Raw genomic sequence first — 23214 nt, 5'->3', positions numbered from 1 at the left:
GGCTCCCCTTCATCTCTGCTGTATTTATCCCCTTTTCAGCCTCCTCTCTGTTCTTGCTTGTGTTACTCCTAAACCCCTCCCCCATACAGCTTCCCTGCTCTCTTGTCATTGGGTGCTATGTGGGGTGATGATTGTGGTTTCTGTCGGTGATATCCCCCAAGCGTGTACCGGCTTACTCCTCCTGAACTACAGACAGTCATGTTGTGATACTGCATCCATACACCACCTGCGAGATAGACAGATTATTGTCACCAGATGACTGGGAGCTGGTAACTGGATGGATAAGGTGAACCTTTGATGTACATCAAACCAATCTTTCACAGAGTCATCACCTGAAAGTGACCGGATTACAGATTGCTGAGACGCTGACATAACCGATAACCGAGGATCAACGCACCGCTTTTCCCTGTTGAGGTGAGATGCACCATCCACATGTTTAAGTAACGACGGCACATTATGAGTGGTGGAGTGATACTTAGCTGTCACACATACTGTAATCTGTAGTGTGCATGTTGTAATTATACTGTGTTTTCTATTTATAAGATGTGTCACTCCTGATATCCTCCTTGCTCCTTGTCATTGAAACTAATATTAATAAATCTGTGACTCTGTCAGAGTGTGATCACAGCACCACTCCAACTGCAGCAGCATTGCTGCACAATGAATGGCTGCCTACTACGATGAAACAGTACCACACCCCTATTGGTGGAAAGAGCTTCCAGTGGGGGATGTCAATTGGCTCATTGTGCTGTCTCTCGGGCAGAAGGGCGTGTCCCAGGGATTGTCAAATGGCACAAAAACACACCATGCTGGAAGTGGTGTGTAGTGAGAATGTTTAGGTGTGGTTCATGGATGGAGGGAGGAGATAGACGGGAACATGATACAGCTCTGGTTCTAAAGAAGTTTTAACTGAAATGTATTAAAGCTACTGCTCTAAAATATGAAATAAAAGAATAACTACATTTAAAATCCAGTGCATTTTAACTTGAACGGTGATGCATAGTTATACAGTCATGGTTATACTCGGTGACTCTAACAAACACGACATAAAGATGGATACAGACAAATTCAGTGAGGTATGGGAAAAAAAACTGAGATAGCAGAAGCCTGAATTTTTTATTCTCTACTGACTGAACTGACAAATGAAGATTCTGAGAATTAATGGTGGTAGCATTCAGGGAATGTACAGATCTGCCCAAACCTGGTCATATGATTCCTGGTCAGCCCTGAGGTATTAGAGAGACATGGAGAGAGAGAGGAGAAACAGTGCTCTTTGTTGTGTAGTGTGTTATAACCCTCTATGCTGCCACAACTGTAATGGATTGTGCTGCTGGTGTGGTTGGAGGCTTTTAGATCTGTATGATGGAAAGGCGGTGGCCCAGTGGATGCATTCCTTATAGCTGAAAGAAAAGGTAAAAAGCCTTTTGTTAAATGTGGTGGTGAGTGTATTTTTACTTAAATACACTTACATTTTGGGAAATTTAGTTTTTAGGATAAATGAAATACTTGAGCAAAGGTACTTTTAGCATATATTATTATTAACATCAAAGGATTTGTATATGTGAGTGATGTGTTTTGGGGGTCAGTGATCAAAATGAGGATTTAAAAAGAGGAAGTGCAGCAGATAATCAGAGTGTGTTTACCTCAAAACCATCCACATCTTCACATCCTGGTGTGCCGGTGAACAAATGCTAGCAATGTATGACTTTAGGTGGTCTTATGTATGAAAGAAGTCAAAATAATGCCAATCACTTATGTAATTTAATCTTAAAGAGCTTAAAAGTCTGTTACCCTCTTTACTATCTGTTCCTCAGAAGTGGATAAGCTGACTGTGGAGCTGACGGATCAGAGTGGACAACTTCAGGAGGGAGGATCTACTCGTCAGTTCCCAGTGGGCAGAAAAGAGCCCTACTCATCATGTACTCCCCTCAGAGTCTCCACCGCTGGGGCATCACTCATAGTGAGAGTATGGAGCGGTTAGCCTACAGCCAAGGTATGATGGAAATTTCTGTTTGGTCTCTCACATTGAAAAACAGTGGCTTACCCACAAATCACTGCTTTAAAACAGGTGAGGTACAAGAGTTTAATAGGATGTTCAGGGATTTAGAAAACCAGCCACTGACAATGGCAAATAAGTTTGATGATGCTTCATTTTTATGCTGTTGTGTTCAGTGAATCTGCTGAATGGCATTTTATTTTTTCAGATTATTTGAAAATAAAATGATTATTAGCTGCAGCCTTTAGTATCAGCTCTAAACCTAATCAAGTTTTCCATTTAGCTGTGCTCTCTGCCAATATTTGTCTTCTTTCTCTATACTGGTGACTGTGTGGGGGTGTTTATGATTTCCACTGTTCTTTTTTAATATGCTTCTGCATTGCTATTTAAGAATTTTCTACTGTAGGTTTAGTATAGAGGGCAGGGGACGCCATGGTAGATGAGTTCAAGGTTGGGGTGGGAAGACATCGGCGATCTGCTCTGACTGCACAAGAGAGGTTACAGAGCTTATTTTCATGGGGAGTAACTAGGATGGACAAGACTAGAAATGAGTACATCAGAGGAACAGCTCAAGTTGAGCAGTTTGGAGGCAAAGAGAGACAAGGTTGAAATGGTTTGAACATTTGCACAGGAGGGATAGTGGATACATTGCGCAAAGGATGCTGAATGTGGAGCTGCCAGGCAGGAGGAAAAGTGGAAGACCATAGAGAAGACTCATGGATTTTGTGAAGGACATGTATGTTGGTTGTTGGTGTGACACAGGATGCTAGGGTGAGATTAAGGCAGGTGGTCCGTTGTGGCGACCCCTAAAGGTAGCAAGAAAGAAGACAGATTTTATTCGGAAGGAGCCTGTTATTTTTCTGTACACGCTCCACCTGCGGGCAGAGCTGCAGTTCCCGTTTCCAGCAGCAGGGGGCGGCAGAGCAGGCTCTAAAATCATTACGTAGTGCTCCCTTTTGTGTGTCTTGTGAGCCGTGTGTGACACCTCCCCTCGGGCGGGTGCAGTGGCACGGCGGAGACGCCAACTATCGGTTAGGTCTGCTGGCTGTAAACAAATCTTTACGCCACCACGATGTATAGAAAATACACGTTTACTGAGCAGCGGTTCTCTGTGCGGTCGGCACCTGCGCTCACCTTCATCATGTAGCGAGAGCGGCGCCAAATATACGTTTTGGAGCTCGGAGACGTAACGACAGGTTTTGATTCTGGTTAGAGCTGTCATTGCTTTGCCTAGTGCCATCACAGGTATTTTTTTAATAGACATATACGCAGCGATTGTCATTATGCTCGCCAGAGGAATTGAGCATCAAAGCTAGCTCGCCGACGGTTAGCAAAACCGTTTGAATCTGGCTGTTTTCGCAGCGGAGAGCACACCTAGCTACAGTCATTTCAGCGCCTGAACATGGCATCGTCAGCAGAGCACGACCTGTCTCTGTCCGAAGCGGACAGCAGCAAGGATAAATCCCAGGTATTTGGGATTTTGAGGCTTCAGGAGGAGAAGGCTGCTGCAGGGGATAAAGCTAACAGCAGCAGCACAGTGAGAGGAGGAGGTGGAGGAGACGGGCGATGGCAGGCTCCTATCTTCGCTTTGGCCAGAAAGGCGTCCGAGACCATTTCAGGAAGCATTCACGTCCTGCCCAAAGTGTCGGAACACAGGACGTCCCTGCCAGGAGACTGGGCCGTCCAAGGTAGAGTTTGATGAGCTTCTCGGGCCGTGAGGGTGTGAAGGACTGCCTGGTTACTGATGACGAGACTGATGACATCCAGTAACTAATTTGGATGTTGGTTACGTTAAAACAGTCGCTAATTAAGTTAATTGATACTTCTAACGGTATGATTTTTGCACAATAGGTCCCCATGCCTTATTGTTATTAGTTGTTCTGGAGCTTTACTGCCTGCAACATCACATGCTGCGTTGGTGCAAATGGAAAATGCCCCTCTGCATCCCCCGGGGTTTGTATCATGCTGCAGAGCTGTTAGCTGCATGTGTTGTCACCCTATTGGTGATCTCACAAAATCAGTAACTGTAGAGCTTTACTGCCTCTGCCCAGCAGCCCGAGTGTCTGTCTCTGTCACCACATCACCTCCCACACTCAGAGCTATAAATAATCTGGCTGGTTTCAGATGTACATCACGGACTTGTGTTTGAATTAAGGATGAAACAGGCAGTTAACAGTTATTTCTGATAAATGCTTGCATTGTTAGCACGAATTTTAAACCCCTGCAACTTCCAGCCTTATGCCACGAGTGAGCTTGTTGCTTTTAATTGCTTTGCATCACCTCTGTGTTTTAGTCTGATGAAGATGTATCTGTGGAAAGATTGTCATGATTTATGGCAACACTCAAGACAATTTAGCTGCTCAAAGGCACAGTATATGCACATTTCTTATTTGGCTCTACTAGAGTAACTTTGCATGGTTAACAGATCAAAGTGGTCCTTATTTGTCTTCTCCAATCTACTGGTGTTGTCCATCAGGTCATCTGTCTGATAGGAGCTATTTTAAACCACTTACACCTCTTTAACCAAGTGATTTTTAAACTGAGGGGCGGACATTATTGGTAGGGCACAAAAACAGCTAAGTTGAATAAATGTTCTGATGCAGGGATAGTAAACACTTTAAACCTTTTTCAAATGTTTGACATGTGTTTTGTTGTTTTCAAATTTGGCTCGTGGCCAGCTTCAGAAACCTGCTGTGGATATTTGCACTCACTGACATCATGCAGAGACAAGTGTTTAGAAAAATATCTGTAATGAAGCATTTGACCGCCTAACTGACCTGTTGTTTTTGTTTGTTTGTTTGTTTTTTGAGAGGGTTTTTATTTCATGTGTAATATGAGCAGCAAATAAAGTCGAGTATAATAGGCTTCCTTAACGTTCATAATGGTACATGTGTTAAGCATTTTAGTATCAACAGCTTTACATGACCTGGTTTGATAAGTCTTTCCCTCTAGGGCCAACCTGTCACTGCAATTAACGGTGCTGGGCAACATATCTGCACGCTTTCACCTGACCCTGCTGTGTCCTGTTCTGCTGTTTGGCTTTACATTAACTGGGTTGTCTAGTTAAAAGCCTTACCTCTCTGGGATGTTGGCTTTTCATGCCTAGGATAATTTCCATAATGGGTGCAGAACTGGGACAAAGATTTGTTAACACATTTCTGATCTGTTCAGGTAGACTATCAGAAAATATTACAAATATGCAACCTGACGTCAAGGTATTTACTCAGTATAGCAAGCTTGTCTCTGATAATTACCCGCTGTATGACATTAACCCCTTCTGACTCAGTTTTTTAGCCCTCTGACAAAAACAACATCAATCTGTCAAGCTTTTAAAGTGAGACATCTTGAAAATGATCATTAAATGAAGCCCCGCAAATCTCTGAGAAACAGGGGCGCCTCCAAGTGGGGGCCAAATTTGCACCCCACCCCCTGGCAAAACTGTCCTGTGTTGGTAATAATGTAATAAGGTTGCAGAAAAACTGGTGCCAATCCCTGGACAGATCACAGGGCCAACATAGAGACAGGCAACAGTTTTCAGTTTTACATGATCTAATACTTGTTTGTTTTTCCTGAATAAGTTTGCTCTTTAAGCTAACTCTATTCTGGGAGAGCGACTCTTAAGCTTCTTCCTTTTCAATCATTAACTAATGGTTGGGACTTTCAGTCAGTCAATTAGTCAATCAATCGGTCAATCAAAACAGATTATTATAGATTTCAAAATCTTATTTGGTGTACCTATTTTCTGTGCTATCAATATGGCCACCCTTATGAAAAAAATCTGGTGGCGCTCCTGCTGAGAGATAGTTACCTTTTAATTTCTATCTGCATTCTGTGTGTACAAAAGAAATAATGTGTTATGTAAAGGTAAATAAATCATTCTTAATAGTTATTTCTTGTTGCTGTGCAGTGGCTGTGTTTAAACCTAGATTAAACTCTGCATGGAGTTCTTAAGAGAATGTAATAGACTCCATATAATTTCTTTCTAAATCTGTATTTCTGTACGAGGAAAATGTAAAGCCATGGATATTTTTTAAAAGTGTTTGCCATTTGTTTTCCCGCAGCCCTGCGAGATCCCATGGCTATGGAACGAGCTAACTTACTGAATATGGCCAAGCTGAGTATCAAAGGTCTGATCGAGTCGGCTCTGAGCTTCGGGCGGACCCTGGACTCAGACTACCCCCCTCTCCAGCAGTTCTTTGTGGTCATGGAGCACTGCCTCAAACACGGGCTCAGAGGTAAAGATGTCAGCGTTGTGCTAGTGTACTGCACGATAGATTGTTTGTTATTGTTGTTTACTGAACGTGCAGTGGGAATTACTGTGTTTAATAAATAATATCCACAGTTCTGAAAAAGAAGAGAGTTTGATTCAATTTATAAGTTTTATAGAGAACTGCAGGAGCGATTTCTCGAGGTGTTCTTTATGGCAGTGGGATTGAATAAATCTGAGTGATAATAAGCTCTGGTGCCTCTGTAGTATATGAGCAGGTGTGATGTCTTGTCCATGATGGAGAGCATTTGTTCAGTGGTCTTACGTCTCTCAGTGACTCATAAATCTCCATATTCTGGCCAGTTTTTGTTCCAACTTTGTGATTTAGTTTGTTGCTCCTGCTGGCGTTAATTTTATGTGTAAGCTGGGAATCTGTGATGTCTGATTTTTCCTGCTTTCTTCTTTTTCCAGTGAAGAAGTCCTTTCTGGGTTTTAATAAGTCCCTGTGGGGTCCTCTGGAGTTGGTGGAGAAACTGTGTCCCGAAGCGGCAGAGATCTCAGCGTCCGTACGAGACCTGCCAGGACTTAAGTAAGAAGTACATGTATTTACACACACGTTTGCTCTCATATGGCTTGACCCCTCGTCCACCGTGCAATCATAATCAGAAGTAAAGCTTGATTTATAGTACTACATACACCTCTCCAGAAAAAGCGCTATACATCTCATGACACAGCCGTGAATTATCTGCTTTTCTGTGTAAACATTTTACTGATTAGAGCACAGATAATGCCTCTGTTAAATCAATGTAGTAATAATAATAATAATAATAATGGATTGGATTTATATAGCGCTTTTCAAGGCACCCAAAGCGCTTTACAATACCACTATTCATTCACTCTCACATTCACACACTGGTGGAGGCAAGCTACAGTTGTAGCCACAGCTGCCCTGGGGCAGACTGACAGAAGCGAGGCTGCCATATCGTGCCAATGTAATAGGGTTTTAACTACATCTAGCTTGCTGTTAATGCTAATGCAGGAGCTAGTGTTTTTCCAGTGAAGACACAGGTTGTTATCTCATTTTACAGGCTTCATTCTTTTCTATATTTCAGCAAAACAGGGTAGTAGCTCTCTTAGCTCAAATTTCATGATCAGCTCCACTTGTGACACAAACACAGAGAGCAGTGCACAGGTGTAAAAGCAAACAAGGGATTTAGTGTGAGACTGCAAATCAACGCTGAAATGAGAATGTGACGTGAGCCAGCTCAGGGAAGTACCTGGGTGTTTACTTTCACTTCACCTTTGATCGTTCTGCCGCTTCATTTCTTCCTATTTCCCTATTCTTCTTTCATATCGACACAATTTCTGAACATGTGACACGTGGAACTGTCTTTGGCAGAAACTTCTGAAAATTCAGAAAAATAATGTTAGCGATAGAGCAGGACCAACCTTTATGTAGTTTGGAAGTGATGTGTTTAGCAACAACAAAAAGTGTCGTGTCCTGCATTCATACTGAAGGTGTGTCCTTCAGTGGATCTAGCGAGGAGGATTACGCTAAACCTCGTTCATGGACAGTTTCCACGCCACGCTTTAAGTTCTCGAGTTTGATCTGGTCCTAAATGAGGAACAGTTGTGTTGTTTCACACAGAGAACAGAGTCTGTTTCCTTTGCTGGGGCTGAGTAAGAGCAACAGACGTGCAAAAAAGCAGGATTTTAGCAACGCTGAGTGCCGACGCAAAGGTTTGATACAAGGAAGCTCAAACAGTGTCTGTGCCCACAAAGAAAGCAAAGTTTTGGATGTTCGGATTGAGAGAGAACACCAATACACTGAAAATAGAAAAAGCTTGTATTCAGTATTTAGAAAATGTTTCGAAATCTCTGTCAAACTTTAAGAGAAAATACTGAATGCTGCACTTTCTTGTTCCCATCTCATAGATGATGAACAGTAACAAGAGTCAGGGTTAAATAGAATCTAACTACAGCAGACTTGAGTAGACAGACCCTCAGAAACACCTTGAAATCCAACCTTATCACTGGTGTTTGTTTCCAGGACTCCATTAGGCAGAGCCAGAGCATGGCTGCGCCTGGCTCTCATGCAGAAACGGCTGGCCGACTACCTGCGACTTCTCATCACCAGAAAAGACTTGCTCAGGTACACCAGAGAGAATGTGTATATGTGAATATTATTATATATTTATAATGAAACATTGCCGATTGACTGTTCAGGCCGTTGAGGGTAACAGATGATGTCATCTCTTGCTTCCTCAGTGATTTCTATGAGAATTCGGCTCTTATGTTGGAGGAGGAGGGAGCAGTGATCGTGGGCCTGCTGGTGGGCCTTAACGTCATCGATGCTAACCTGTGTGTGAAAGGCGAGGACCTGGACTCTCAGGTACGCCACTGACGGGGAGAAATATTTTGATATTAGAAAAAGTCTGACATTGCTGTGTAGCCAGTTTTATTTAATTTCCTGCTTACACCATACCAAGCACCAGAGGGTGGTGTTTTGTGTCAGTGGAGCAAAGAATGTTACTCATTTGTCCTGTACTACGTGACCTTTGAGCATAAGCAGTTTATCTTTTGTTGTGTGGTTTCAGGAAGTGTGATTGCCAGTTTAAGTTATTTTATCTCTGCATCTCTGACTCCCTTTGTAAAAACAGTCTGTGTTCTCTCTTAATATTTATTTTCAGTATTAATCAATTGGAAACTGCCTTTTTTAAATTCTCCTTCTTCTTTCTTTTAATCGTGATTTTGATTAAAGGCGCAATAAACAAAATTCAGAGCCACTGGAGTTCATGTTGGAGCCTCAGAGGCCTAAATATAAAGATGTAGACACAACACCCAAAGCCCTGCATGTTTCATTAGGTAGCAGAAATCTTGTGTTGGCTAGAGGTGACGAAAACCAATCCTGCCTCAACCGTTAGCCCAGGACAGCAGATTACACAAACCTGAATACATCTACAGCTGCATCTAGTGTGTCTAAAAGTGTGTGTAAGACTCTCATTTGATCTGTGTTTCACCGTAGAAGCCAAGCACCAGTAGAGAGCTTGACTGGGCAGAAATGAAATGAGAGCAGTACTATGTTTCAATTTTTGAGGTCATTTAACAGATAACATCCTCTCCTTTGACAGGATGAAACCAAAGGATGGGGACTTGGTTTACTTTAACTTTCCTTTAAGTTCTTATCAGCTCTTCTCCAACTCACCATTTTAATAGTGCTATAGCAAGCCGGTGGCTTTTATGCATGCATGCGGTTAATTGATACATTTTTGTAGTTACAAATTGCATATATTGTGTTTGTTTTGTGACTTTTAAATAAGTCAACATGTGCTTGTAGGCATCTAATTTCTGTAAATGGTCTGGATTTCTTCAAATTCCTTCAAATTGATGTTTGTGCAGTCGTTGTGAAAAGCAACATGCCTGCCTCTGAGTGATACTAGCGCCTTCGTTTTATTCATTTAAGGTCGGGGTGATCGACTTCTCCATGTATTTGAAGAATGACATAGATGATTACAGGAGTGAAGAGAGGTACAGTTTTTTTTTCTTCTTCTCTCTCCTCGGTTTGATGCAGCTGGTTTCTTTCCCCAAATGTGATGCAGCTCTCTTTCTCTTGTGTCTGTTTCTATGACAACAGGAATAGCCAGATAGCATCCATCTTGGATCAGAAGAATTATGTAGAGGAACTGAACCGACAGCTCAAGTAAGACATTTGTTTGTACTGGAAACAGACCTGTGTGCTGGAGGACCTGCAGATTGTGCTGTTAATAACTGACAGGAAGTTGCAGGAAGTTTTTGTATTTTTACCACAACACTTCCCAGAATAAAAGTATTCCAGAGTTTGAGATTAAACCCGTCTGGGTGGTTTAGAAATCCAACTTTTGTCTTCTCACAGACTTGATAGTAATGAACGGAGACTAATCTGAGTCTTTCGTTAATGCTAACAATTTTAAATAAACCCTACTTGTGTGGCGGCTGTGATTATATTACAGCTACTGCAGTCCTGGTTTCATATACGAAATATTAAATGTTTGCACATTAATTTAATGAAACTCATATAGAGGTCAGAGGCCCACCATAATGTTGTTTCTTCATGCAGCTCCACAGTTCACGGGCTTCAGGGCAGAGTCGACTCTCTAGAGAAGTCCAACTCTAAACTCATTGAGGAGGTGAGAACCAATAATCACCCACCTGTCACCTGTGTGGAGAAGCATTTGTCTGTTACACATTAAAGTCATAGAGTATATTTGGAGTATAATAGTGTCTGTGTCACCAAGTTACACGGTTGCACATGCAGCTCTCTAGTGACACCACTTGGTTAGAGGTTTGAGGTATGTCTAACCTTTAAGCTGTAATCCTCCAGCCAAATTTGGAGTTTCTTATCAGGGTTTTTCTTTTTCAAACTGCGCTTTTGAAGGGTGACTACTCCTTTAAGTCATGTACAGTAAAGCCAACAAATCTGTGTTTAAGCTTATTTAAGAGAAATCTACGAATTTGCCTTTTTTGGGACCATTTGCTAAGCAAAATGTCCAATGTGTGTGGGTAGAAGAAACCTAAATTTGCAAAACAAGTGAAGACAGTCTTTTACTTGTGATATCCATTTATACCATACTAGATTTTAATGTTTTAGGTTTTAAACATGTTTCCTAATACATGTGGATATGTTTGTGTGTGCAGTTAGCCATAGCCAAGAACAACATCATCAAACTGCAGGAAGAAAACCAGCAGCTGAGGAGTGAAAACACCCTCATTCTGCTGAAGACGCAGCAACATTTAGAGGTACACTGTGTCACAAAATGAACGTTTCTGAATGTTATTTTTTCAACTAAAAGTGAAACGGAAATTAGGTCTTACAATCCATCCATATAAAGTTTCCCTATTGGTGTTTTTTATTTATTTTTTAATTTTTTTATTTATTTTAATTTTTTAATTTAGTTAACTCAAGGTGACGTGTCAGTGGAGAGAGACACGTACAAACAGTCTCGTCAGGGTTTGGATGAGATGTACAACGAGGTGCGAAGACAGCTAAAAGAGGAGTGTCAGCTCAGACAGGTCAGACAGTGGCCGTGCGTGTGTGTGTGTGTGTGTGTGTGTGTGTGTGTGTGTGTGTGTGTGTGTGTGTGTGTGTGTGTGTGTGTGTGTGTGTGTGTGTGTGTGTGTGTGTGTGTGTGTGTGTGTGTGTAGAATGTGTTCATGACGTCATTATAAACAAACATTACATTTATGCATTTTGCCATTTTCAGGATGTGGAGAATGAGCTGGTGGTCCAGGTGTCGATGAAGCAGGAAATGGAGCTCGCCATGAAACTTCTGGAGAAAGATATTCACGAAAAACAGGTAAGAACAAATATTTTGTTTTTCAGAACAGATTCTTACTTACTGATACTGAAGCAGCGGCATTAATTCATCTTTGTGAGGAGATGCAAACATAATTAAAATTCCAACTGCAATGGATAGAAAATGTCAGCCATCATTACCTGTTCAAAAAAGGTTGATGGGATATTGTCATCACCCTGCCGGGTGGGTGGGCAACATGGATTCCCAAGTTTCTGAATGGGATGAGTTTTCTGAAAGTCTTGTGAACGTGATAAGGAGGTGACCTAGGATTTTCAAATTGATACCGTAGGTGTATTGACTAGGAGGCTGAGGGGTAGCACTGGTGAATGCCAGTATTTTTTTTTTTTTAAACTTTTGTTGGTAAAACAAATAACCCAATCTGTGATTAGGATCAATTTATAACCCTCACACTCCTGATTTTAATGTTCAGTCACTGCTAACCAGCTCGCTGCTTCCAGTCTAATGTGTTCCCTACCAGGTGACTCACTGGTCAGTCTGATGTTATGCAGATTCTTTATATCATTCAGTTGCTTCTCTACAGAGAATCTTGTCCTGCAGTCAACCCAAACTTAACTTCACTATCTTGGATTGCAGCCAGTAATAATTATCTGCTTTCTTTGATAAGAAGAGTAGAAGAACTTGTTGGTTGCAGAGCATTTAGAGCCGTCTGAAGTCTCACAGGGAATGTTTAATATGAGCGTCCAGTTTTCTGTAACTGCTATAGTAAGTCAAAAAAACAAAAAACATGCATGTGTGCGTAAAGAAGACAGCCAATACTGGACCAGAACACAGCTAAGTCTCTGATTTCATTAATAGGACACACTGATTGGACTGAGACAGCAGCTGGATGAGGTCAAAGCCATCAATGTAGAAATGTACCAGAAGATGCAGGTACAAGCACACACTCATCGTCATATAATGTTTAAGATCCAGAAATAACAGAACTATAGTAATCCTTACTACTTCCCTTTTTCTTTTTTTTTAAGTCGTCTGACGAGGAAATGAAGAAGAAGAATGATGTGATCAGTCGTCTGGAGGAGAAGACCAATCAGATCACTGCCACCATGAAGCAGCTGGAGCAAAGGTGAGACACACAGCCTCTGGATGCAAAGCACTTTGTCCCCTTTGTTTCACGTCCAGGTGTTTACACCATGTTCTCTGCTGCTCTGTTCAGACTTCTGAACCTTTAAGTTAAGCTGATAATACTTTATGCCTCTTTAGAAAAGTAAGTTTGATATTTCTGAGAATTTTTTTTGATGATGTTGTTATGTTTCAGTGTAAATAACTCTAAACAGAAAAGAATTGGGACTATGATTATTAATCAATATGTTCTATAGGGCAGATTGGTTGATGGTAGCCCATAGAAGTAATAAAAGTCACATAAAACATAACAAACAAGTAGAAATGCACCTTTCTCTTCTCCCTAAACATTTAATTGTTTTTGATTTGTGCAGTGGTTACAAAAAAAAAGACAAAAACTTTGATTTTTTTTTCTTCTTCAGAGGGGAGCAGAGCCACTAGGCAGATGCCTAGCATCAAGACAATAGTTCAATATGTTATTACTAGTTTCCTTGTGGAAACCCTGCAATCCCATATTTATCATATCTGACACACTGCAGTAAATCTCATGCATGTTCAGCTCTGTTGCTATTGGCCCATGTCTTTCAGTCCTTCAGTGTGTACCTGCTCCATGTTTGTAGTTTTATCTGCGAGTTCATTGATGCTTTATGATCCCCCCTCCCCTACCCAAGCCCATTGTCTTCCAGTCAACACACTCCACCTCTCCCATCTCCTCTCCCATTGGTTTAAATCTGTTCCATCCTATTTGCGATTGGTTGTGAATGTTTTCTTTTGGCTATCCTAAAGATGTTTGTAGGCCGGTGCTATAGGACACATTAGTGGGAGTTTTGTGGTGTAGCTAAAACGTTTTAATAAAGTAAATCTAATCTTATGAAGAATAACTTTATTACATCTAATGGAAAATCGCCCCCTGAGAATCGGACATGTAGTTGTTGTGAGCGTAAAGCTTTGTGTCCAGGCTCAAATCTTCCATGTTGATAGTGCAGTGTTGTGCAGATGTAGCTGGGAAATTCCAGATTTATCTGCCGCAGTCATAATCATCTATATTCTGCATTTCCTTGCCCTCTTTTTCCAACTTCTTTTCATTACTCAAGCTTACTCAGATGAATATTACAATGCCTTACGTTTACACTTCCTGTTGTGCTTGTGATGTTAAGTCGCAAAAAGTGTTAAGTATAACCCGGGCCACTGATGTATTGACATCCTTTCTTCCTTCCCTCCTTTCTTTCCTCTTTTTTCCCTCCCTTCTGTTTCTCTTTTATAACTTCCATCCATTCATTTTGCTCCCTCGAAACCTCCATGTTTAATGTTTTTTTTTTTTTTTTCGTTTCCCGATTTTTATCCCTGCTCCTCTGTGCAGTGATAAGGATCTGCTCAGTCAGACCAGAACGCTTGCTATGTCATTTGTCAAGTGTGCCAGCACAGACACAGAGCACCAGTATAAGCTAGTCAAGGACATCTCCTTCTGAGGATATGAGCGCATGACTAAACGGACTTTACTTAGAAGAACATTCCTGTTTTTTTGCACATAATATTCAGATGGTTTTAGGGCCTGAGAGCTGCCACAGATTCAGGTGAAACTGGGACTGCATGTTTGATTTATTTACTTCATCAGCAAAGTGCTGGGATTCAAAGAGATTATTGCCGTGTCTCGTGATCTTTGGTTAAAATGCATCCAAACAACTTTAAGAGGTTTGTTGGTCAACAGTGACTGGATACAAAAAATGGATGTAGTTACTGTGAGCTGAGCGCTTTGATTGTTGCCACCTTGGTGTTTTGAAACATGACAAACGAGGGGAGGATCTGAGTAAGAAATGGAGGGATGTTACACGCAAGTTATGTAGGCCCACCCTAAAAGACTCCTAGTATGGATCATAATGTACAAACTGAACATCGTGCTGCATTTAGGACGACTTTAAACTAATGACTGAGAGGTTTATTCACATCTCTGACTCGTTTTTGCAATTCTGTCAGAGTATTTGACTCCATTAACTGTAATTTACTTAATTTCTTATCCATGTTTCTGTAGGCATTTATGGGCTCAATGCCACCCTCTCTCAGAGGTAGCTGTGTTGAAAGTAGGGATGCTCCTAGTGGTTAACTTACCGTACTAGTTGTTAAATGAGAGGAAAAATTAGACTAGTTGACTACTCTAAAAGACAGAAAACATCCAAAAATTTACCACGTGTATGTATGATAAGCTTAAACTTTATCATACATTAGAATTTTTGTATTTTAGCTATATGAAACCATTAATCACATTAATTGTGTTAATGGTAAATAGACTGCTTCTTATATAGTGCTTTTCTACTCTGAGCACTAAAAGCGCTTTACAAGCATCATTCACACCCATTCATCTAAGCACTTATTTCTATGGTTAAACGCTTTCTATCATATCTATTCATACCCCGATGAATACCGATGCATTGAAGAGCAACTTCGGGTTATTATCTTGCCCAACGATATTTGGCTTACAGACTGAACCTGCCATACCTCCTGAGCTACAGACACCCCTAATCAAATCATGTTTTAAATGCCGCCGTGTATAACATTGCAAACATGTACAGTCTGCAGACTTTGGATAACCGAAGTAGCGGCCTTGGTTTCTTCCACAACCCGGTGCAGAATGTGGTTACACGTCACTTGAGTTGCTTGGTTATATTTCAGTTCATTTTGACAGACGTTCGTCTATGATTGTTATTTTTTTAAACAGAGTACTGCAGAATACTTTCCCGCCTCGCTTTTTTTTAAACTTCTATTAAAAGAGAAAGGAGGAGGTGCCTGCGATTGTTGGGTTGCAGCCCCAGGTTGTGGACGGTGGTGTTGTAACCTCTTTGAACTAGTAATGTCCTCGTGTATTAATAAAATACGGATAATATGTTTAATCGGCTAGTATTTCTGACATTAAATATCTAATCAACTAGTTCTGCACAGCTGTAGTGTGTAGAGTGTGCTGGGGAGGCTGGTTACTGAACACAGCGCTAAGTACAACTAGTGTTTATTAATATCCTTGTGGCCACCTTATTGAATATATGAGCACTGTAAATTAATGAAAGGTTTGATAAGATTTACAAATGAGTTGCTGTACTTTTGAAGAACTACGACATCTAAAACATCTGTGTGGTATCTTAATGCACTTCCTTGGCTACATGGCGGCTGTGCTGCTCACTGTTCTTTTGTAGTGTGTTCGAGCTACCTGTAACTTACATATACAATGCATTTTCTGTTCTTTCCACATTGCATTTGTTATATTTGGCAGTGCTGAAATGTTGCCAGTTTTTTTAAGCTATACCTGAGATAATAGACATTAGCGGTAAAAGATGAGCGTTGTTTGAAGCCGCTTGTTATGATGAAGTAAATGAAGCATGGTTACAAAACCAGACAGGTTGCCCCCTGCTGGACATTAGAAAGTATGCAGGTTTGCACTGACTTCAGTTTTCAGATCCAGAAACCAGGTCCATCTTTTATATACAGTCTATGGTTAGTGCTAAGTGAGGGAAAGTTTACTCTGTCATGAAAGTTTAACTGATCCAATATTGAGACAGTTAATACTTTAATAGAAACTGAAAAAACGTTTTCAATTAATCATGCACTACTATTCATGAACATGCACAGGCGTGCACACTCATACATACAAGTGCTACATATTCTTCCTGTCTCCAGTAGTCAGTTTATGTGCAGTAACACAGATAGTGAGATAGCTGGCTGTTTGGATGTAAGCATAAAGGTATTTATCGATCACATTGAGTTAGAGGGGCATGCGCTCGGCTTTTGTGTCACAGCTACTGAGAGGTTTTACCTGCTAACGCTGAGTCGAGTCCCTTTAACGTTTAGTCAAGATGAAAAATAAAGGTGGAAGGTGCTAGTACTTAATCATTAAAGACCTTCCCGCCACTATAGAAAAACAAAATGCAGACACACCTGTTAGGAAAATAGTTAAAGGCATTAACACTGTCTTGGCTGAGTTGTTTGAGTAACCGTTTCTGTTCTTTGCTGTGTGTTCCTCCACCAGGAAGAGCGTTTTTATTTTCTTCCCAGGCAGCCGAAACTGTTAATGCTCACAAGTAAGCGCTGGAACAGGAAAACCATCACAAATCTAAACAAAATGTTTCTGCTGCTGTCTACATTTCACCATAATCAGGCACTGAGGTCCCCCTGCAGATGTCTAGTCAGAAATTTCTGCTGCTTTTAGTTTGCTGCCGGTTTTCTCTGCATGGCGAACCTTACCCCTGGTTAGTAAGCATTAAATGGAGATTTCAGACACAAAACTTTGCTCCATTTCTCTTGATACACGACACTGTAAAGGTACAAATTGTAAGGATTGATGAGATTGTCAGCAGAAAGTAGTTTACATTCGTTGTTGGGGCACTATATAGAGCCTAGATCACATGCTCAGAATTTGGACACTCAAGTAATATAGTGGAAAGTAAATATGTGCACTATGTCTTTTAAAAAAATACATAAATTTGCACACAGCTCATCTCGTTGTCAGGTTGAGATTTTTAGATACTACTCTGTGGGACCAGCAGCTTTAGATCAGTCAGTGTGTTTTGTCTCTGCAGAACAGACAGCTGATCCAAATGAAAAGACCTGTAGTTACACAGCTGTAAACCTCTGGAGTTCCTGTCAAGGGAACTGCGTTATTGTGTTTGTCTTGGCATATTTATTGACTTTTGTGATATATCAGGAAGTAATTCTACTCTTAACTCCATGTTCCTAATACTTCTAATCTGAAGAAAAAGAAACAGTCAGTACAGCTGTTTAAAATTCACAACTACTGTCTTTTATCACCGTGATCAATAAAGGTAGATGTTTTGAAAATGCCGGGTATGTTTTGAGTTTTTTGTGAAACCTTTAGCATGCCGTGTTTAGAAACATTTTTTTTATGTGAACAGTCAACAGTCGGTGTATGCCAGAGTGTGGCGGAGCAAATAAAAGAAGAGGACTACAGTAGCTTTGCATGAGTTGTGATTTAAAATAATCTGTCTGAAACAAGCAACGGTAAAGAGACTCAGTGTGAGAGGAGCTGTCCTTTACTCTCCTTGTCCAATTAGTTTCTCCTAGGTGATTTCCACGCTTTGTTTGATTATGCATCTTTGTTTTGCCGTCTTTACACTTTTTGTGTTCCTTATTGTTCTTTTTAAACACCCACAGGTAAATTCTCAGTCACGCGTCCTTTTGTTGCTCACAGTTTTACTTCCTGGCAGTTCAAACTGCAACACCTTCCTTCATCCCAGCCTCAGCCTTGCCTCCTTTACTTTACTGTCCATCCTCCTGCCCATCTCCCTATGTTGTTTTCTCCCTCTACACCCCAACTTCCTCTTCCCTGCCCTCCCAGTTTTTTCTCTCCATGGTCCTGAGTTTGTTCCTGGTTATAATGGTGCAGATTACAGGAGGCAGAGCGGCACCGCACCTCGGCCGAGGAGGGCACCAGACGCTTCAAGCTGGATTTTGCAAACAAAGCCGACAGCCTCCAGCGGCAGATCGAACACAGAGAAAAGCAACTGTAAGCAAACCGCCTACATGGATTGGTTAAGACACACCCACCCACACTGCTTTAACTAAATTTTACATAAATACTTGATACATTGATTTTTTTTTTTCCATGTATGTTTGAATCCGTGAATGCTATAATATAATCTATTACTTTGTCACCTTCACCTTCTTATTGATATAAACATGTGGATGTGCTGTACCTGTAGTCAGCAGCTGGAGACGGACCTAAAGATAGAGAGGGAGTGGAGGCAGACGTTACAAAATGACCTGCACAGGGAGAGGGACTCAGTAGCTCAGCTCAGCACAGAGGCGCTGCAGATAAACGGTCTAAAAAAGGTGAGATGGGGGAAAATAAATAGTGGACAGGATGCTATGTTTTTTTTAAAGTGCGTGTTTGTGCTTATGACGGTACATATTTCCGTTTACTTGATATATGTTGATCCTTTTCTTTTCTTGCTTCCCTTTGATTGATTTTTCCAGGAGTTTCATCGTCTCCAGGATGAAAATGTTCAGCTGAAGACCATTTGTGAGGACCAGGAAAAAGCTCTGGAGGAGCTTGGCTCCAAACTCAGCGAGTATGCAAACTTTATTTTGAAAAGCTCTCTTTTCGCCATAACAAAGTTGCTTAGCAGTTTAGAGGGAGGTGAGGCAATGTCTCATAAGTCTTGGCCTTTCCACATTTTTCTCATGCAGCGTATTAAAACTTGATTATGAATCAGATATACAGTACATTATGTGGTATAGGAACAATTCTAGATGAGCCTTTTTATGAGTAAATCCTAGCATGAGAACTATAAAGACTGTCATACTGACCAACCAGTGGCTGCTAGGAAGTACATGACACAGACACATGTGCCAAAATCAGGTGTTAACAGCATGAGTGAGCTACCAATGTGTAGCAAGTGTAAACAAATTAAATTGGTGGGCGGTTCTTCAGTTTTGAATGGCTCCTTAACTGCATAAAAGGTATTGATCGATGTTGTCATGATGAACTGTTGGACAGCTGATTCCTCCCTTTCTCCTTCTGGGTAACACTGAAATGACGTCTTTTTTAGAGCTTCCTGACTGGCAGAACTAACACAAATTTTTGACTTATTAAGTTGAAATCTTTTAGTTCTTTTCTTGAAAATTTTGAGCTTTTGACTCAAACATTTTTTGAGTTATTCCGTCAAATTTTTTGAGATACCCTACTGAACATTTTAAGTTATGGATGGAAACCTTTTTCTTTTTTCAGTGGCAAAAATGAGCATCCTTAGTTTCCAGTTTGCTTTTCACTGCCACACAACAAAGGCATTTAGACATCTGTGACTAAGGCTTAAATCTAAATTATAAGCTGTCATCTGTTTAATGTAAAAAAGAAGAAGACATTCGCATCACATGTAGATCACTGGGAAAATTGTGTTTAGTGAGAATAAGTTAATTTTAACGTAGTTTGATACTTTTATTTAAGGTTTTTGGCACCAGACTAAGAAGTTTTAATGAGTCAGAAAAACTGTAACAACAGCAATATCATTATCATTACAGCTAAAATCTTCTTTATCTCTGCGTGTGCTACAAAATGAAATTCATGCCCTTCGATTGGTAACTTTGTCCATTTTGTCTAAATCAGATCCAAACTGAAGATTGAGGACATCAAAGAAGCCAACAAAGCTCTTCAGGTAATTCAGACAGTTTAATTAAAAAAAAAAAAAAAGGATCAGAAAAAGCTGCAAAATCCCAGAATAAGTGTAGTTAGCAAAGCTGACTTTGGTTTGTGTGCTATTTAAGAACACAGGTTTGTTGTTTGTTTCAGGGGGGTCAGGTTTGGTTGAAGGACAAAGAAGCCACTCACTGCAAGCTCTGTGAGAAGGAGTTCTCCATCTCAAGAAGAAAGGTCTGTCTTAAGTTGACTTCAGATAGTTATATTTGAACCGGGGTCGTATTCTGCACTGAATGATTTTGGATGGTTTGTGATTTTACACCCATTTTATCTAAAAGATCTTCAGGATCTTTTAGATAGGTTTAAACCTCAGAGACCCCAAGAAATACTTAAAAGAATCGTTGATCTTAATGGATGTAAAATTAATCCAGAAGCATTTAAGTTGGTTTTACTCTCTGTCTCTTTCTACAGCACCACTGTAGGAACTGTGGGGAGATTTTCTGTAACAGCTGCTCTGACAACGAGCTTCCTCTGCCAGCATCTCCCAAACCAGTGCGAGTCTGTGACACCTGCCACGCCCTCCTCCTGCAGCGATGCTCCTCCAATCCAACATGAAAGAGTGCTGCGCCGCTGCCGTGACGGCCTCGAACCAGTCACACTCATGAGTACCACCTCTTCAGTGTTGTATAGGATCCATATGCCAACTTATATCTACAGTGTTTGCTGCTAAGGGGTGGAGCACATGCATTTTATGATCCTTACACTTGATTTGTCATTTGTTTAAAGGAAGGAAAAAAGAAAGAAAAGAGCGACATGTGCATCTGTCTAACTTGTCGATGTAGCTGCTTGACTCTGAATGCAGAACATCTGCAGAGTCTCTAAAATATCTTCCCTTGTAGTCAGAGAAGAGTCTGCTGTAATATTAATAGTTACGACTGTCAGCCCCAAGTGTATATATATATATTAAGTCTCAATGAAAATAACGAAGAAACCATATTTAGTTTATGGTGCACAATCCAATGACCAGGTAACCATTTGTCGTAACTGCTACTCCAAATAATGGTCACTAAAGTAAAAGCTCAAACTCTAAGACTTCATGTTAAAGTTCAGGGGGTGAGTGCTTGGTTATGAAAGCAGAAACGGCTCTGCAGAGGTGGAAGTGAAACTGCACTATGATGAACACTCCTTGTAGCTAAAAGCAGACAGTTCTATGAACCAAACCTCTAATGCATCTGTTAGTCCTCAAAGTCTCCACAATAACTTTATAGTCAAACAGGCGAGATTTTAAAGTTTGCACATGCAGCATGGTGGCCTTGCTACGGCTGTCGGCTCGGACTCCTTTGCACCTTCTTTTAAGATGGATTTAAAAGAACTCAATTAAGAGTTAAAATGCCTCAGACAGCGTTTAAGGAAGAAAAGAGTTGTGCCACAAAACAACAACAAAAAAAATCACTTTCTGTCACCGTTGTAGCAGCAGGTGGTTGACAGACAAATCACCACAGAACGAAGATGGTCATGGCCTCATAAAATAGGCTAAAGGCCTCTTTTTATCTGAAGTACTGGAGTTATTTATTAAACCTGACTTTGACATAGAAGTAATGTTATGTCCTGACATGACATGTTGCACTTTGGGACCTTAGACTGTATATAAAAGATGGACTCACTGGTTAGCGAAGCCCTTATGTGAGCTGAGTGTTTCTCGTTTCTCATCTTGATGTTTGGGGGATGCCCCGTTTATACACACTGATTCTACAGGTTGGACTGAACAGGACTATGCGCAGAAGGGAAGGGATTAACCAGGTTTTTAAGTCACAAAGTAGGTCTACCTAAAAGGCATAAACTGCTTTTTTTGTTGTTTTTTTACTGTAATGGGGACAATAATATACAAATAAAAGATCATGTTGTATTTAGTGAAATGTAACACTAGAGATTAAGACCACAATCTCATGAGGAACGTGTTTAACTTCATAGATGAGGGTGCTCAAAGGAAGAAATTCCAATAGATTTGTATAGTCTGACTTCTTTCTGAAAGCTCGCTGCTGGCCATTACAACACGAGACCCAGAAATGATCTCCATCTTTAATATACAGTCTATGTTGCTCAGCTTCAGTCACCGGGATCTCGTATTTCAGATGCTTTGGGTTCTTGGAAGATGCACAAGCAAAATTAGTTATGAACTCGTCATCCTGTATGCATTTAATGTTGAGACTCCTTTGCATAACCACTGGGAAAAATCTTAGGACTACATTTTTATAAATCCAGGAACATTTTTATAAATGGGATTTGTATGCAGTCACACTTCAGGCTAAATCTGCAGACTATTTACTGCTCCAGGCAGCTTGAGCTCTGCTGACACTAGTTTCCCGTGAGGATATGAAAAGCACTTGAACTTTTTTTTTTGTGGTATTTGTGCCATATGTGCCTGTGTAAATGCAGTGATTACCTTCTTTTCACGTTGCCAAAATGAGTCCTATATTTCTACACTGAGGATCTAAAACGAGAGCCCAGAATATTTCAGAGTAGCAACACTAGCCAAGGGGGGAAAAAAAACATTAAAGGTACGTTTCACTGTTTTTGTGACACTAATGCAGTGGGTGCTGCTTTAAGGAGCAAGAGGAGGGGTCGATGCAGTCAGCTCTAGTTTGAGCTCAGTCGTTCTCAGTGTGGCTGGTTCATTTGTTTTTTTGGAAATTAGAGAAACTCACGACTAAAGTTAGTGGTTGTAAACGTGAGTGTTACCTACTTACAAAATATGTTTGAACACTTGCCAATCATACTGGGTGAAGTATAGATTTGAGTTTGTTTTATACACATTCATTTGTACTTTTATAAGCCTGAAAATTTTGAATTTTCCCCCGTTTACTTGAAGTTTGTTGCAATCAGATGTTAAAGAATCACTTTTGGGGTTTTTTTTTTACTGCTGCTCCATTCGTGAGGGGAAGTTTAACCATATTAAAATAGTGCATTTGTGTTGCCAAACTAAGAGTTTTGAATGGAAGTTTGAAATATGAGTTCCAGTGCAGATTCTGGTTTTGTGCTTGCAAAGTTTAATGAAGAAAAAAATCAATTTGTAAAGTACTGGATGTTGTAATTCCAGTGAAGAGACAATAGACCGGGGATGATTTCAATAAGTGATAAAATTGTTTCCGATATAGTCTAAACATGTCATGAAGATCTATTTGCAGATATTTCCGAGCTGAACCCAGACTAGTCTTGTTTTTTGTCTTAAATGTCCCAGATTAATGTGGGACTTGTACAGTTGATACATAATATTGTATATAAATATTGATTACCACCGTTGCCCTTTAGCTTACTTTGCAGTTTAAAATTAACTCTGTTGCCAACAGTCTGTTGTCTTGACTGTTTCGCAGTTTCTGATTAAACACTCACAGAATGGGTTCCTGCTTCCTGTCATTTTTTCCTAGCCGATTCAAGTCCTCAACTTGAATCAGCTTTGCTTTTT

The 23214-nt window shown here is 40.5% G+C and overlaps 1 protein-coding gene across 4 annotated transcripts; it reads left to right on the top strand.

Moving 5' to 3' along the window:
* Positions 1 to 156: 156 nt before the first annotated feature.
* Positions 157 to 22795, top strand: rufy2 (RUN and FYVE domain containing 2). 4 transcript variants are annotated; one of them, XM_080884433.1, is made up of 20 exons: positions 157 to 414; positions 1815 to 1993; positions 6058 to 6231; positions 6675 to 6792; positions 8254 to 8355; positions 8472 to 8595; positions 9667 to 9731; positions 9838 to 9903; positions 10300 to 10369; positions 10878 to 10979; positions 11136 to 11252; positions 11444 to 11536; positions 12353 to 12427; positions 12523 to 12620; positions 18003 to 18122; positions 18319 to 18448; positions 18593 to 18687; positions 19722 to 19770; positions 19905 to 19985; positions 20223 to 22795. In XM_080884433.1, the coding sequence occupies exons 2-20, from the start codon at positions 1918 to 1920 to the stop codon at positions 20364 to 20366; spliced, it is 1899 nt and encodes a 632-aa protein (XP_080740559.1). In that variant the 5' UTR covers positions 157 to 414; positions 1815 to 1917; the 3' UTR covers positions 20367 to 22795. The 4 variants fall into 4 exon arrangements, 3 of the variants coding, with proteins under 3 accessions (XP_080740559.1, XP_080740560.1, XP_080740558.1); XM_080884434.1 differs by lacking the exon at positions 157 to 414 and adding an exon at positions 1329 to 1412; XM_080884432.1 differs by lacking the exons at positions 157 to 414; positions 1815 to 1993 and adding an exon at positions 2931 to 3684.
* Positions 22796 to 23214: the final 419 nt, after the last annotated feature.

The sequence above is a fragment of the Rhamphochromis sp. 'chilingali' genome, assembly GCF_963969265.1.
Source record: "Rhamphochromis sp. 'chilingali' genome assembly, chromosome: 6".
Classification (NCBI taxonomy): domain Eukaryota; kingdom Metazoa; phylum Chordata; class Actinopteri; order Cichliformes; family Cichlidae; genus Rhamphochromis; species Rhamphochromis sp. 'chilingali'.
The sequence above is the reverse complement of the archived record's forward strand: the minus strand, read 5'-3'. Positions and strand labels throughout refer to the sequence as shown.

Coding starts and splice junctions, on each gene's coding strand:
- rufy2 (XM_080884432.1), top strand. CDS start 3,399: ATGGCATCGTCAGCAGAGCACGACCTGTCTCTGTCCGAAGCGGACAGC. Junction 9,732..9,837: donor GATTACAGGAGTGAAGAGAG/GTACAGTTTTTT, acceptor CTATGACAACAG/GAATAGCCAGATAGCATCCA. Junction 9,904..10,299: donor GAACTGAACCGACAGCTCAA/GTAAGACATTTG, acceptor TTCTTCATGCAG/CTCCACAGTTCACGGGCTTC.